At 32.8% G+C, this 16,897-nt stretch overlaps 2 protein-coding genes across 5 annotated transcripts in view; one reads left to right on the forward strand and one right to left on the reverse strand.

Moving 5' to 3' along the window:
• LOC135831635 (Krueppel homolog 1-like) overlaps positions 1 to 9,172 on the forward strand; it is a 29,795-nt gene extending 20,623 nt beyond the window's left edge. For 3 of the 4 annotated variants that reach the window (XM_065344276.1, XM_065344278.1, XM_065344275.1), the window contains exons 2-4: positions 4,361 to 4,684; positions 4,853 to 5,460; positions 6,555 to 9,172. In XM_065344276.1, coding sequence (XP_065200348.1) covers positions 4,387 to 4,684; positions 4,853 to 5,460; positions 6,555 to 7,511 — 1,863 coding nt within the window. In that variant the 5' untranslated portion in view covers positions 4,361 to 4,386 and the 3' untranslated portion in view covers positions 7,512 to 9,172. Of the gene's footprint in view, positions 1 to 3,360; positions 3,579 to 4,360; positions 4,685 to 4,852; positions 5,461 to 6,554 lie in introns of those variants that run through there. The other variant, XM_065344277.1, reaches the window with a different exon arrangement.
• Positions 9,173 to 10,486: 1,314 nt separating this feature from the next.
• The window catches only part of RyR (Ryanodine receptor), a 35,506-nt gene continuing 29,095 nt past the window's right edge, over positions 10,487 to 16,897 (reverse strand). Inside the window, exons 86-103 of the mRNA XM_065344281.1 lie at positions 16,717 to 16,782; positions 16,552 to 16,631; positions 16,284 to 16,445; positions 16,009 to 16,165; positions 15,712 to 15,911; positions 15,432 to 15,635; positions 15,145 to 15,306; positions 14,919 to 15,044; positions 14,719 to 14,842; positions 14,377 to 14,496; positions 13,905 to 14,144; positions 13,501 to 13,796; positions 13,350 to 13,410; positions 11,831 to 11,977; positions 11,586 to 11,717; positions 11,346 to 11,502; positions 11,036 to 11,201; positions 10,487 to 10,758 (exon numbers count right to left, since the gene is read on the reverse strand). Coding sequence (XP_065200353.1) covers positions 10,587 to 10,758; positions 11,036 to 11,201; positions 11,346 to 11,502; positions 11,586 to 11,717; positions 11,831 to 11,977; positions 13,350 to 13,410; positions 13,501 to 13,796; positions 13,905 to 14,144; positions 14,377 to 14,496; positions 14,719 to 14,842; positions 14,919 to 15,044; positions 15,145 to 15,306; positions 15,432 to 15,635; positions 15,712 to 15,911; positions 16,009 to 16,165; positions 16,284 to 16,445; positions 16,552 to 16,631; positions 16,717 to 16,782 — 2,772 coding nt within the window. The 3' untranslated portion in view covers positions 10,487 to 10,586. The remainder of the gene's footprint in view (positions 10,759 to 11,035; positions 11,202 to 11,345; positions 11,503 to 11,585; positions 11,718 to 11,830; positions 11,978 to 13,349; positions 13,411 to 13,500; positions 13,797 to 13,904; positions 14,145 to 14,376; positions 14,497 to 14,718; positions 14,843 to 14,918; positions 15,045 to 15,144; positions 15,307 to 15,431; positions 15,636 to 15,711; positions 15,912 to 16,008; positions 16,166 to 16,283; positions 16,446 to 16,551; positions 16,632 to 16,716; positions 16,783 to 16,897) is intronic.

The raw sequence follows: 16,897 nt of genomic DNA on the forward strand, positions 1-16,897 counted from the left end.
ATAGAACTTCTATAGCAGAATATTCTGGGAAACGTAAGTACATATTAGGCATAACATAACAATAATATGAATTTTACTAAATTACATTTTTATTGTATACATATCCAAGTTTTTATGCTCGCGAATGATGAATTCATACTCTAGAGCATATGTGCAAAAAATTACGTAAATAAACCGAACCATTCATATAATTTAAATAGGTAATCTTGAAAAACAAGTAGCACACTTATTTTTGTATACTTAATATCTCTTTAATTAGCATACCTACATCTTGTAAGGGGTAACACAATTTTTCATATCATATCTGTATGTGTGCGTGTTTTTTTTCTCTATACTTACAACAAAATGAAACCACCCTCTGGAGTGTAAATTTACAGCAGTAAAATTGAGAAAGCAATTATATATCTCTATTATTAAATTCCTTAAATGCATTTTAATCGTATTGCAACGAAACTTAATTAATATTTTAATTTAAAATCCAAGTGCGGTGTTGGTGAACGTGAAAAGAGCGTTTGCTATTCCTTTAAAGAAAATTCAAAAGGATGCTAATGACAAAACGGATTGTACGGATTGAATGAGCGAGCGAATATTTTCAATAGCATGGTAAAATATGAGTTTAAAGTGGTAGAAAAAATCGTTTTGTGAAAGACGAGTGAAGTATTGTTAATGTTATTTTTTTAAAAGCGGAATTACCTTATTGTTCCCGACTACACTACAGGTTTTTACTTATATACTGGATATTATTGTATTGTTCGAGAGATTTTTCAAATTCGTTAGTTTTTTGCGACCGAAGGTAATCGTATTGCAGAATAGTTCAGGGGTAAAAGAATTTAATTATCTTATTAAAGTGTGGGATCTGATTATAGTGAAAGCTACCTGCAATTTTTCGTCTTCTCTTTACTGTTTTTTTTTTTTCTTATAAACCACTCAAGTACCTAGATGAATTGCAACTGATGAAAAAATTCTGAGTATTTTTTGTTATTTGATAATTAAGATTACCTACGTAGGTACCAAACCTAGAAATGTGGGGTTTTTTTATTTCTAGAAAATCTTTTAAATTTTCTCCTCGTTTTATTTTGCCAAATACGAGATCATTTATTTTATTTTCCACACTAGAGTAATGGGAATTTGTTGATGTGAAAAATGAACCTATATATACTCGTAGGCCTAAAACGAAATAAAAAAGAAAACGAATAGGCAGACAGCTAGATTTAAAATTGTTCTCGTAAAGTTTTAATAGTTTTCTTTTATTTTTTCCTACTTTTTATTTTATTTTTGAGATATTTTGGGTTTCAAAATATGGGGCATAAAGTATGGGAATTTTTCATATCTTTAGTACGAACTGGATTTTATTTCAAAGGTGTTTGTGAAATGGCTTATCATTTTGCATTTTTATTAACGTGAAAAATACTTCCATTTCACTTCTTGTTTAAAAGAGCAGTAATCGCTCTGTCAATTTTTTTTATTGTTTCTACATGATATATTTTTTTTCAATTTGACTTTGACGCATTCATAAGTGAAGTGAAACAAAAATTGATCAGTGTAATGAAGAATAAGATGACTTTTTTCAAACTTAGTACGAATTTAGCAAAAAAGTGTTGTGAAATGATCTCAGAAAAACCTTTGTAGGCCTATTAGAAATTTGAGCTCTCAAAATTAATATTCATCCCCCCATTCTCTTCCTCTCGTAAAGTCTGTTGAAAAACTTCTCTTTTTTGATTTTTTAAAAACATGATTCCAAAATTTTGAAATTTTGAATTTAATGTCGAAAGGGAAAGAAAGGAAAATAAGTTCAGTGGTATTGATTTGAAATTTGTCACGACATTTTTTTTATGACATTGACAGTTTTACCTAATGTTTTGTTAGGCTTCGTCAAATTTGATAAAATGTTGAAGATCGTCTCATAATTGGGGTGGTGTGAAGGGGAGGGGGGTATTAAAAATCCGAATCATCATTCCAGAACTGACTACATAAATAACCAATGTGTAGGTATTTAAATAGTGACATTTTTTTTATAAATCGATGCAAAAATAAATTTAAATATTCCTGCTTGTACATATTTCCAATTCGAATTGCCTGGAAAATACCATCAAAATTACATGCATACCTATTTATCGAGGTAATTTTCCAATAAATTTTCGCAAAATTGGTTCGTTCACCTGTGTGGAAACAATGCCCATGAGAATATAATTACCTTCGTTACTCTCAACCCAGTAAGATTTTATTTTACGAGTTGCATGTTGAAATCTATACCTGCATTTTTTACGTTTAATAAAATTTCTTCCACTCTCCTACCACTACCATTGTATAAAAAACTATAAAGGTTTCTGGTCGCAAATTTTATAAAGAATTTGTTTGGTTTAAAATTGATAAATTCTACGCACGCATCACGATACCTATAATACCCGTGTAATATTTACAATAGAATTTAAGAATGAACGTCGCGAAGAAAAAATTTCGAGTCGTTGACCTCGTCGCAATAAATTCCGACCGAATTAAATTTCAGGTCTATCTAAAATTGCGAAAGGTTCAAAGGACTCGGCTATGAAATACAATTCGCAGCATGGTAATGTCACGAGAGATACACCAGCCATCCGGCGAATAAATACCTATAAAAGCATTTTCAACGTCGTCGACTCGTCGTCGTATATTTCGCAGTTGACCTATAACAAAATATAGGTACCTATCTAGCTGCTGTGAAACGAAACGTAAAAAAAATCTGGAACTGTTCTCTCTCGATGAGAAATTTAAATCGAAGAAGTGCAATTCTAATTAAAACCGAGCCGTCTGTTTTACAAACTACATAAATGACGCAACCATCTGGAAAAGGTACCTATATATGAGGTAAACGGAGCTCACGTTAGATAGGGGTAAGAGGATGCAGGTAAAAGGCAGGCGTAAAATCCAAAGGGCATTCCGACTCCGAGTCGTATGTTATGTACCTATAGCACTAAAATTGTACGTACATGAAAAAATTAAAGCAGAATCGTTCCATTACCCGGGTATTTATACGTTGTACTGGCAAAAGTTTATATACGAGTATTACAGTCGACTAGGTATGGATGATGTTTTGAAATTCACGTTCGTTCGAATAAAAACCTACCCTCTCTCTGTACGTCTTCTACCTATCTGCGAGTTGGCGCACGTTCGTCGTATATTTGCTCGATTTTTCATTGCCGGATTCCAGATTAGCAATGTAGGTCAGGTTGATATTAGCAAATTGACCTACACGACTCAAGGGTGGCATTGATCGGAACGGGAGAATATGTATTTGGAAAATTATTCGCTGGGTTAAACCTTACAGAGCTGGAGCTTTTCTGGGTCATCAATTCGCCCAGCCTTTTTACAGCGGTGCAACAGTTTACTCTGTGAGTCTGTGTGGAATAGTGATGCGTCAGAAATTAATATATGGAAGTGTGAGAATTTGCAATTTATTTAGTGGGTTTCGATTTTGACCGATATGACGAGTGCTGTGCTCAATTTGTCATTTTTCGATATCAAACGTGTGCCTTCTGTTTCGTGATAGTTCTTTTGATTTCATTGAAGTGTGTAGTGGCGAAGAATTGGCTTGAAAATAGGTATGTTATGAAATAGAGGATGCTCAATAGTACCTATTTAGTGATCCTGATGCTTGTGTCTTTTCATACTTGACATAGTATTGAATTTCATAGATACTTTTTATTCGATGTTATCGGAATATTTCTTAGCTGAAAAATACTCGATGATAAGGAACAAGACTATGGTCGAGTTTCGAATCATTTTTATTCCAACTTCAATTTTATATTCCTTCAAACTGATCGAAACTCAATTCATTTGCCATTGCTAACTGAAAGATTTTTTTTTTGAGAAATCAAATACCTCCGCCAATTACAAATAATCGAGAAAAATTTCCAAAAACTTACAAATTTTTTTTCAATTTTTTGAAATTGGTAGTAATGACTAAAAAATTGGAACCTGCGTTCCAAAATATTTTCCCAGTATGATTAATGTGAAATATTTGCGAAGAAAACATTTTCAAAGTACGAATTTATCCAAAAATTAGCAATTTGCAAATTTTCAACCGCTGAGTAGAACCTTAATTGGTTGGAGCGACAGGAACGAAAAAAATTGTGTTTTTCTACCCCGAAAAATGTCTCTCTTTAAGGGCCCAAATGAAGGTCTCTGCTGAAGTTAGTCAAAATCTGTCGAAATTTTTTTGGGCGATGCACCCTAGGATCACGAAATTTGTTACCATCATTCTCATCATGTGTTTCATTTTACTTTTGAAGTGGTGTTATTTCAATGCATTTTGATTTTGGTGCAATTACCTCATAAAATGAACCCATCTATAATAATTTTTCTCTTTTTTCGTATGTTACAGAATCATTATGGAGTCGAGTTTCTGAAATGGTCAATGCTTTCAATGGAGAACTGCAAATGCAAAGAGATAATCGTAGAATGAAGCCAGATTCTGTACCTGTTGGAGTCGACTGTACGTTAAGTCCAGTGCTACCGAATACTAACTTGAATAGTGCGACTCGTAGTGAATTTTGTGCCAGCTCGATTTCGGCTACGATATCAGCGACCGAATCATCTGTAAAAACAGTAGTCTGTAGTCCGGATATACCGGTGTATCCTATTGCAGCTCAACCAGTCGAAGAAGTCACCGTGGATCCTCCAGCTACGCAAACGCAATCTGCACAAGGTAAACTATATTTGCATTAGGGTTGTTTTTATTTTGAAATTTCGCATCATGTTGTGGTATCATTTTGTCAAAATATTTTTTAGCACTTAAAAAAAAACCTAGAAACTCCCAAAAAATTACCGACTGCAAGTGTTTAATTCACACGTTTGTTTTGATTTTTTCCCTCAGGTATATTAACCAAAATTTACCAGTGCACGATTTGTTCGGAAGGATTCAACCAAAAAGTCAGTCTGACGGCGCATCTAAAAACGCACACCAAAGAAAGCGAAGATCCGTATCAGTGTAACTTCTGCGGTAAAACATTCGCAGTTCCGGCACGTCTGACGCGTCATTACCGAACGCATACCGGAGAAAAACCCTACCAGTGCGAGTACTGCAAGAAGTCGTTTTCCGTCAAAGAAAATCTAAGCGTTCATACGCGTATCCACACCAAAGAAAGACCCTACAAGTGTGACGTTTGCGAACGAGCCTTCGAACATTCGGGCAAATTACACAGACATATGAGGATACATACCGGAGAACGCCCTCACAAATGTACCTACTGTTCGAAAACTTTCATCCAAAGTGGACAGCTAGTGATACATTTGCGAACACATACTGGCGAAAAGCCGTACGTTTGCAAAAGCTGCAACAAAGGATTCACGTGTTCCAAACAGCTCAAGGTGCATACGAGGACCCATACGGGAGAAAAACCGTACACTTGCGATATTTGCGGAAAATCGTTCGGATATAATCATGTGCTGAAGTTGCATCAGGTGGCTCATTACGGTGTTAAGGTAGGTGTATTTTCGTCTTGTTGAAATATGTATTCCAGTTTATTGAGTTTAGTTGATGGATGGAGAGGGGGAGAAAAAATGGTACGATTTGTTAGAATCAACATTAAATCATCAGGATTTCAGTTCAAAAAATAATACTTAAGCATTGTAGCAAATTCCATATAGCCTATTTTTTTTTTTCAATCAAAATTGAGAATTTATTGATTTTTATTTTTTTCAAATTTTTCAATTTCAACATCGTATAATTTTTTTTGGGGGGGGAGGGGGACTTTGCTATCTCTTCAGATTATTTTAATCGTAAGAAAATTATTTTTTTCACTTAAATCAATCATTGAAAGTATATTTTTGAAGAGAGCTTCTTACTGTTCGAATGAAATTTTGATTTGGAGATTTCTCAAAAATAGGTACCAACGATGTAAAAAATTAGGTATAACCTACAGTAAAAAAAAATTCAATTGAAAAAAAGATGAAAAACGAAAATATTTTATGTAGACTACGAGTACATAAATTATTTGCCGCGAGTGTTTTTGTTGATTACTATGCGAAAAATTTAATTATTACATCAATATATCAATGCCCCCATCGCCAAGTAGGTACTTACCTTTTTCCTGTTGTTACAGCCGAGTAAATCCCTCTAGCTGAATTTTCATCTAATGTAGGGCCAGTTTGGAGCTTGGGAAATTTTTCTGAAGTTTTGAGGGGAGAAGTTGTGAATATTAAAATATTTACATTAGACATGGTTGAAAATAGTCGAAGTAGATTTCCTGTCTTAAAATGCAATTTTTTCCATTCTCGCTGTTACGCGAGTAAATCAACACATTTTCAAACTAGATACTTTTTTTCGCAGGAAATTCTATATTTTTATTACGCGTAATTACATCGTTACAAAGTATTTTATTATGTTCACCCGTATAATTATCTCTATGTAGTCAATTACCTACATCAATATTCACTCCGACAGGTATCTCACCTCACCGTGAGGGCATAGTTTAATTACTACAGTAGGCTAATTGATTATTACAAGTATTCGCATTGTGGTATTATTCCACCGTTAACACACAATGTACTAAAGGTTGCCATTTTTTACATTTCAGGAATACAAATGCACGATATGCAAGCAGACGTTCAACTCGAAGAAGTTAATGGAATCTCACATCAAGACACATTCGGATTCGAATGCCGCTCGAGGCCCCGAAGGCGAATCTTCTTGCGCTTCTTCGACCAGCGACAAAGAAAACAAGGTTGAGATTGTTTCTGAAATGCCATTTTCGCACTCTCCTGTATCGAGCAGATCGCCAATGGTGACTTCAATTCCGAGTAGCGGCAGTCCATCATCGATGGACCGGATTCGAGAATCGGATTCTCGGGTAATAATTGCGTCGAAACCAACACCTTACGAAAATTGCGCTTATAACATGCAAACTGGGACCACGACCGTATCCATTGGTCAAACCAAGGAATCAGATTTGAAAAATTTACGCTATTTTGATCCTTCTTGTCTTCCATCCGGCCACCATCATCCAAACGGTTTAAATTTGTTGGTGGCAGCCACAGCTACCGATGAGCTAATCTGTTATCAAAATAACAATCTGCGTTTGCAACCATCAAAATTTGTGATTCCAGCAGCCGGCGAGCAATATTACCACAATTCTCCTCCAGCATATTCAGATTCTAGTCGTTCCAGTCCATCGCCAAAACTGGAAGTTAATGAAATGGTCGACGAAGCCGGATACTATGTATCCGAATACGATCGTCAGTTATCGCCGCAAAATCATCAATTGCAGCAAGCTCTGGTGTTCAGCAATGCGCCAGCGTCCTCAGTCTCTGTTCCTTCCCCTGATGGTCTAACTCCTCCTAGCAGTAGTTCCACAAGTCCTGTTCCTTCTTCGCCGGATTTCGTCGATCTCGCAGTAAACAAAGACGAACTCAAATTGCCACCTAGGAAACGAACCAAAGCCATTCTGGAATCAATGTCTTTGGAAAAAGCCAAAGCCGAAGATTGCAATTTCCGGTACAATTCTGTTATTCAGTATGCGAAAGCTTCGTCGTAACCCTTATAGTATATTATTTCAATCCGATATGTCGGATTTATTTTCATGTTTTATTTTTTTTATTTGTACGTAATAGTTACAAGTGTTACATATTGTGTATCCCAAAAACTAAAAATCAAGCTCAATTCTAAATTGCATTTTGGTGATATTACATAGTTGATGTTATTTTCTTGTTCAGTTCTTAGTCTACTCGTTGATTTCATTTTCATTTTACAATAGTAGGTAATAGCGATAACCATCTATAGATGCATTTTTTTAATTCTCATTCTAATATTTTCTATTTAGTAGCTTGTCAATTTTGTATCCATTTATATTGTTGTGTTTGTAATTTAATCATGAGCTTATCATGAACCTACGTATTTACGTTGTTTATTGTAAACAATCAACCTAACATTTTTTAAATGAGAAAAATTTCGAAACATCGTTATTATTAAAATTAAAATAATGTCAATTTCCTATCAAATGTTTTATTTTTGCAATTTTTTTTTAGTTTTTTTCTCTCTCCTTCGAAGTTATCGCAATTACTCCTCAAATCAAGACTGTTCCGTTATATTGAATTTAATTAGCATTCGTCTTTTCCTTTCAAATATTTATTTTCTGTTTATCAACAAATTTATTATATAATTATACATGTAATATGTACAAGACTTTTCCGGGATTATTTCTAAGTTTTTTTAAATTATTATTATTTGTCTTTCCAATTTTTTTCTTTTTTTTTCATAAATTCGTTGATTTTTATTATTTTTTATGTAAATTTTTGTGAATATACGTAGTCGTATAAGATTCCATGTCAATGATTTAAGAACTAAAGAAAAGAATTACACAGTTGCATTTATTCCTATAATTTATTCTCGTTTACTCGAGTGCTCAAATTTCTATTTAAAAAATGAAAATCTTATTAGTGGTTTAGGTACCTATATAGTTCTCCCTTTCCACTACAATATTACATTTTCCTATTTATGAATGTCTTATATTGTTATGATTCTAGTTAGATGTAATATTAGGTTTTAGTTCTCGCTGTTATACGTAACTAGTCAGTAATTAAAAAATTTAAGTAGAAAAATAATGTACATTTTGAAGAAAAAAAGTAAGGTAAAAGCGTTACGTCATTATTTAGAAAAAAAATGAAAAAAATATCCTCATTATAGGATAGCAAAAAAAAAAACGCCAATGTGGCATGATTGTATGAAAATTTTTTAAATTATAAGGAAACTGAGACTGACCTATTTTTCCCCAGTCTTTTTATGGAACGAAGTAGACATGTTTTAAGTGCACTTGACAACGTCTGCGTTTTACCTTTGTCTGTGAAATCTACGTACATACATTGAAACTTACGAGAGAGTTTATTCAGACTGCTTTTTATCAAATGTATTTTTAATCCTATTTTTTCTCGCAATTATCGGTGGAATATGATTTTTCTTTCTTTCTTTCTTACTTATATAAATGATTATTTCCATGGGGTTTTTACATGTGAAAAATTTTATTCATCTTGAATGGGGATTTTTAAAAAAGAAGTAATGTATCGTTGTTGGTAGGTGCTATAATAGTTCGTCGTACATTGAAAAACTTTTTTAATCAACTAAATTGAAATTAGCAGTCGTTTTACATTCCTGTTCTCTTGTAAAAGTTGTATGAAGTTTTTTTTTTTTTTTTTTTCAAAATTCAACGATCAAAAACTTTACGTTGATTGTTACAAAGAGAGATGAAAAAAGTGTAGAAAAATTAAATCGATTAGTTTAGGTGTTGAAATTATTGTAGTTGAAATGTTATGTATGGCTTATGTTCCAAATAAAAGACTTAGTTTTTTTTTTAGATTATTATAATAGGTTGTATCTTAAATAATAATTACGATGTTGATGTTTTTTGTCGAATTCTGCGTTACCTGTTGTGCAGTGTTATCGTTGTGTACTAATGGATATTAGCTCTTATATACCTAACAGAATTATTCAAAATACCCTTGTGTTAAATTAAAGAGACTCTTGTCAAATTTGGACATTTTTAGGTCAAAAAAGTCTTACATAAGTTTGAGTTTAGTTTGTGTATCGAGTAAATAGGTAAAATTTGCTAAAAGTGAATGATGATGATTATTTTCAATTCAAAGAATAAAATAAATATAAATTTACATGCGATGGTTTTTGTTCAGAATCTTAAGAACATTTTCATTCTGTTATTTTCCCCTCTGGTTACCTAATCAATTATTTTAGTTTATTTTGTAACTTGTGAAATAGTATAAATGAATAATGTAAAATTGTTAAATTACGTGTACCGATCACTTTGATTTGTGTTTAATCTAATGTAAACAAAATATGATATAGGAAAATAAATTTTTAAGTTGAAATTGAAATTTTTGTGTTGAAAGTTCATCTGTTGATTTACAGAAATACGACAACGATTCAGAGTTTTATTAATGGAATTTTGAATGATTTTATTGAACTCGTTTAGTTGCATTTTAGGTCTGCGTTTTTTTTCCACCTTGACTTTGAAAAAATATACCAGCAAGGTAAATATTGAAGAAGGTAGTTGTGTACAAAGGCTTAATTTTTATTTTATTGGGAAATGAATTAAAAATTAATATTTTTTTCTCAACTTCGAATCATTTTTAAAAAAATAAATGAAACGAGCACCGCTACAATTATAATTACTTCCACTAGTTTCACTGAAACATGCAAGGATAATATAAATGCTTACACAGGACTATGACGGCAATCCAACTGTAGTGTAGGTAGCCGATAAATAATGTTGTTTTTTCAGTGACCTAATTTTTTATCCGTATTACCTATAGACCATCTATCAGCGCACGAGTCGTATTTATTTACCCATAAGCGAAGAAAATCTATAGCTCATGAATTTGCTATGTTTGTGAAATTCAATTCGAGAAAAATAACAGTTTTTACGTAGCCAAGTAGTGTATCAACAGTGTGGTTTGTTTTTTTCCTCTTTTGTTTATTAGGAAAAAAAGAACTCGAAGAACTGTAAACAAAACAAAGAATAGCAGTTTCTTATTTCATCGACGTGTGTAATACATTTCTTGATCATACAGCACATATTTAATACATATTATTAGCGATATGATGTTTAACTTCCACCCCCTCCTCCACTTCCTTCAAGTTCATCTGCGTATTGTTTCCTGAAACAGTCACCAACAGGGAAGAAATCCCAGCATCGTTGTTGATATCTGTTCCATACGTAGGTTTCTTGACCAGTGTACTCCGTATCAGGTTTATTGATTAAATGCATCAAGAAGAACCTGGAAAATTGAGAAGAAAAATTATAACAATAAGAGATGCTGCCTATTCGAAATTATGATTTCTAAGGAGGAAAATTGAAACTCTTACAGATCACTTGTAAATTTTTTATCCTTTACCAATCCAATTTCAATTTAAAATTAACCATTATTATTTATTATTTTAGCAATACGATTAAAAATTGCACTTCTTCTCATGCATGGTTTTGAACTGTCCGTATTAGTTGAATGCTCATCAAGATGAATTTTCATATTTTTGATCTTTTCTGTAGGTACTTACATGTAATTTGCTAAATTATGTTCTTGTTGAACGTGAGTGTCAAAACCATGAGGAACTGTATCGAAATATTGTTTCTCCAGACCACAAATGAAACAACTCGATTCCATGTCATTTTTCACACTTTCTAATTGATCTCTCAACTCACCAAATGCATCGATGATCAAACCTGAAAAATGATTTAAATGAGATATCGTTTTACCTAACCCCCTACATACAATTTCAATTATTAGGTTTTTTTCTCTGTTCATTTAATAAAAAGATCACTATAATTCATAAAGGTAGGTACAGTATTTAAGAAAGTCATACATACCCTGAATAATAGCCAGCAAAATAACAATTACAAAGAAGAAAAATGTAATATCAAACATGATCCTATACACTTCATAATCATCTCCATCAGGTGGTTCTATTTCATCACCAATACCTCCTCCAGCTCTTACTCCTTTGTAAAGATGAAATACAAAGCACTACAAAAAGTGACAGCACAAAATAATTATTATAATAACAGCCAGTTCATTTTTTTACAAAATTATTTGTAAAATTTTACTACCGTCAACATATTATGACATTTTTTATCAACGTCATCGTCTTCTTCTTGAACATAAAATTTACGGAAGAAATTAAATGCTATAACTGTATAAATGTACACAACAATTATGAGCAGCATCACGGTTAAAAGCAACTGAAACCAAGATTTCATTATTACTTTGTGATCAAACGAATTTTGACTTGAATTTAAAGTAAGTAGGTAGCCTAGGTACCTATAGTAAGTGTGAAAAAAGACAGTAGGCCTACCTGTTTTCCATTGTGTGTTACAGACTGCAAAATTGTTCTCAATGTTTTGATTCCCTTAGCAACATCCAATAAATGTATAGCAAAGAAGAAATTATTAAAATTTCCCGCAATTGAAAATACAGAATACGCCAGGATGTACAAGAAAGCCTAAAACACATGAAAATTGATGAAAAATGATCATTATAGATTTCAGTAAAGTTCTAGATTAGGGAAGTATACGCATACGCCATTTTGGTTCGACACAACGGATGTAAACAACATCAGAGCGTATGTATGTATACAATCTTACGAGTAAAAAATGCAATTTTTTCGATTGTTCGCGGGTTCAGGTGAATTTTTAAGTAGTTTCAAGCTAAAGACAATGAAATTTCCTATCGATTGATGTTAAATTTTTGTTATTTCGCGAAAAATTGACGATTTTATGAATACTTCTATTACCCGATTTTTCCATACTATATGTGTCAATTTTAAACTAAAAATACTCAAAATCTTCAGTGAACACACAGGTATTTTAATATATCAAAATGTTCGTAATTTCATCGTCTTTAAAATGGGCGTTTATCGAAAGCTTTACATGCAACCGTTCAAAAGTTGTAGAAGTTTAAAGTTGCGAAAACAATGCAAAAACCAACCGCGGATGGTAAGTATTGAACTTTGAACTAGAATTACTCAAAATTTTCAACGAACACATAGGTATATTAATACAGCAAAACGTTCGTTATTTTATCCTTTTTAAAATGGGTCTTTACCGAAAGCTCTACCTTCTACCGTTCAAAAATTCTTGAAGATCAAAGTTGCGGAAAGTGTTCAAATTGTGTTATCACTGTTATCAGTCACTTAGTGTTGATTGTAGAACATTTTCCGCAACTTTGATCTTCAAGAATTTTTGAACGGTAGAAGGTAGAGCTTTCGGTAAAGACCCATTTTAAAAAAGATAAAATAACGAACGTTTTGCTGTATTAATATACCTATGTGTTCGTTGAAAATTTTGAGTAATTCTAGTTCAAAGTTCAATACTTACCATCCGCGGTTGGTTTTTGCATTGTTTTCGCAACTTTAAACTTCTACAACTTTTGAACGGTTGCATGTAGAGCTTTCGATAAACACTCATTTTAAAGACGAAGAAATTACGAACATTTTGCTATATTAAAATACCTGTGTGTTCACTGAAGATTTCGAGTATTTTTAGTTTAAAGTTGACACATATAGTATGAAAAAATCGGATAATATAAGTATTCAGAAAATCGTCAATTTTGCGCGAAATAACAAAAATTTAACATCAATCGATAGGAAATTTCATTGTCTTTAGCTGGAAACTACTTAAAAATTCACCCGAACCCGCGAACAATCGAAAAAATTGCATTTTTTACACCTAAGATTGTATGCGTACATACGTTCTAATGTTGTTTACATCCGTTGTGTCGAACCAAAATGGCGTATGCGTATACTTCCCTAATCTAGAACTTTAGATTTCAGGTTTTGAATCTCTAAGGACTGAATGTTGCGCATAAATGCTTACACCATCAGTAATTGTTACTCCAGCTTTCCAAATTTGATACCTCCAATCAATATTTGAAATACTGGAACAAAGCAGAATAGTTTAATGAAGAAAACACAACAACGAAAACGTAAGATGAAAAACAGAATTTTGCATAAAATATGTATCTTACAAAAATATCAAACCAGATCCTTCCTCGTCCGCTGATCCACTGGAGAATGAAGTTTTTTCCATACCTAGCAGATTACTAATAGTGTCAAAATCATATGTTCCACTGTACTTTGCTCGAACTTTCTTTTTAGTAAATTTATCCCAATAATTCACAGGGAAAGATTTCGAAGATATGACTAATTTGTCCCAAAATCTCCTAAAACCGCCGCTTTCTTCATCTTGATTGGTAATATAAATGCCTTCAAATTCAAGTTTTCGAGCAATTTCTTTTTCTCGCTTGAAAATGGCAAGAGGCACCTGAATAAAGTTCATTCAAATATTCAAGTTGAGATTATATTTAATTACTTGCATTTTTGATTTTGTCGGTAAAAAGTATAGGTAAGTAAGTATCTACCTAGTACCTACCTTCAAATGATAATATGCAATTAACATAGCAAATGAAATTATGGAATGCAAAGTAGCAGCAATTCTCATAACATGAGCCATATAATAGTAATCGTCGCTGACATGAACCAATTCTATAGCGGTGCTCTCCTCTTCTTCACTTCCACCCCCCTCATTTTCTCCTTCACTCAGATTTTCACTGCTTGAGGAACTCACTACGGCTACAGTGACATCATCTGAATCATCTCCTAATGTAGAAACCTGAGTACAAGAAAGAAAATTTACTTAAATTTGAATATGACATAAGAACAAACCGTTGGGAAATTATTAGATCTGATCAGATACTGACATTTTCTAGAAACCTGATCAGATCTAATAGAGAAAGATGTGATTGGATCCAACCAGATCTGATCAGACATGATTGATTGCACCAAGCCTGATTAGATCCAAACATTTTCCCTGTAAACTAGTAAAATAAAATTGAAATACCAACTCTATAAAACAGCAGGATGAGATTTATACCAAAGGCTAATATTAAAGCTGCATAAGTTAATTTATAATAATTTCTGGCTAATAAGTTGAGTACCCGTTGACTGTAGCCATTGAAATCGATCTAGAACAAATGGTAGCAAATTAGTTTTATGAGTGAAAAATTTATAAGGCAAGTATATGGTAAGTAGGTACTTGAACAAAACTATCAATGAGATCTTCATTCGGGTTTATAGGTATCTCCAGTGATAAAAAATTGAAGTTGGGAGAAGATATTGATTGATGGAGAGCAAGTAAAACAGTGTAAGGAAAAGAAGAAAATTGCAGATAATAAAATGTTTGGTACCTGCGAAAAAGCAGATTCTTTTGACCCTTCTTGTTTTGCTTCAGCCTCCATGGCAGCCATCACTGCTTGCTGTTGAGCTGCTACTTCAGCTGTAGCCGCTGCTTCCTTTCTAGCTGCCTCACCTCTGAAAGAAAAAAAATCATTCTGTTCTTCGTTTTTTCAATTACTTCTCGTTTCACATGAAATAACCTATCACAAACCCCAATAAATCAGCCAAAGTGACTGCAGCCGGTTTGGGTTCTTGCTTTTGCTCATCAGTACCTCCTTCTGTTTCTGTACGATCTGCATTGTCTTCTGATGTGCCATGCGGAGGCGATATTCCATCACTATTTGAAATAGATTTACAACAGTAATAGGTATCCAAATTATTTCTAAAAAGTGCAATTTTTCAGCGCATAGCAGGTATATTTAATGTACTTTACTTACAGTAACACCAGTTCATTATTTTTATTTGTGCTCAAATCTTCTGGAGCCATTGGTAATGCAGCTAAAACTCGTAATGGTCCTGATCTCTCTTCTTTGACTTCAATAACTTGCTCCTCTGGTTGCGGACCTCTCATTAACAGCATCAATATTTTACCAAAATATCTGTGATAGGTAGAAAGTTTAGTTTGCATAAATAGGTGTTAGATGATCAGGTGATAGCATACCTATATTACAATCATATCAAGTAAGTAAATGAATAATTTGATTTTTAATTGGTAGATATGTACCTTAATATTACAAGATTACTGTATCCCATGTAATAAAATGCATAGAACCAAATTTTGAAAACTGATACACCCAATTCCAGTGGTGTCATATTTTGCACTTGTTGTATCCCTTTACTGATACTGGAAGGTGAAAGCATTGAAAAGAAGAAAAACACTCCATCTTTTAGGGTTTGAAAAGCGTAACTAATTGGATCTTTGGATTTTCTGAAATTAAAATTTTTAAAATTCATTCAAAGTGTGTCACATTTTTTAATGCAACTTTGATGCTTTCTTTACTTACCTATCTTCTTCTCCGGATAAATAATTGTAAGCAGCTTTTCTAGTCTTGCCACTGCCTGCTGCTCCTTCATCAACTACATTTAATTCACTAGCATGTTGCATTTCAAAGATGGCGTCTTCACAGAAATTGACAAAAGCTTCTAGCTTTTCCTTATCACCGTCTTCGGTAACAATTGAGTAGAAAAACGCTTTTTTTGATTCCTATAATTTTATGCGGATGTGAAAATTGAATTTAAATCACTTCAGACTTTTAAGTAGGTACCTAAATTAAGCTTCAACTTGAGGTAATGACATTTACCCTAATTTGTGGTTTTTCCCACTGCTCGATGTTTGATTCTTTAATTTCAAAATATACACGTTCTATTCGTTTGCTACTGCCCATGATCTCAATACGACCTAAGAATGGTTCAAAGTACTTCAGTACACTTCCTGCTGTTTCTAAGAATCTTGCTAATCTGATTTTTTTGGAGAAAAAAATGTTTACTTAATATTTTATAGGAAATTACAATGAAGTGATTCTAATTGATCAGAAAATTATGGTATTTTTGATTAGGTACTGTACGTGGTATTCACCTAGGTTCATTAGGAATATGTTCTGATAGATTTGTCAACAAAAGAGCTAAATTGAAACCAATTTCTTTGGCTGGTTCGTGAAATCGTTCTGTAAAACCAACATAATCGATTTTACCATCATGATTTCTTTCGCAGCACTGAAGTAGGAATTCAATTTCCTCCCTGAAAACAATACAAGGTTTATAAAATAGGTATGTGGATATGTATGTAGGTAGGTAGGTACTGTACGTGTAACAAGGCCTTTGTTTTTGTATCAAAATTCACTTACGGTGTATAATTCTTCTGCTGAACCATTTTTTCTTTGAAATCTTTTGGAAAAACCCATCCATCATTGTTTATATCAATTTCCTGAGAAAAAAATTAATTGTTGAATGGAATTTAAAAAAATAACAACAAAGCGTAAGTATGAAACTCTGCCGTTTGAGATACCTACCTGAAAGCTGGCTGAGCTGGTCAAGTCTTTTAGTTTAAGAAACATGTCAAAATATTTCAAAATGAGCTGGAAAAAGCAATTTCAATGTTCCGTTAGGTAGTAAAATTATTTGACAACATGAGCAATGAGCATTTTTAGTTAAATTACGAGTAATATGAACAGAACTTAAGATTTTTCTTTT

This window comes from Planococcus citri, chromosome 1 (genome assembly GCF_950023065.1).
Source record: "Planococcus citri chromosome 1, ihPlaCitr1.1, whole genome shotgun sequence".
Taxonomy (NCBI): Eukaryota; Metazoa; Arthropoda; class Insecta; order Hemiptera; family Pseudococcidae; genus Planococcus; species Planococcus citri.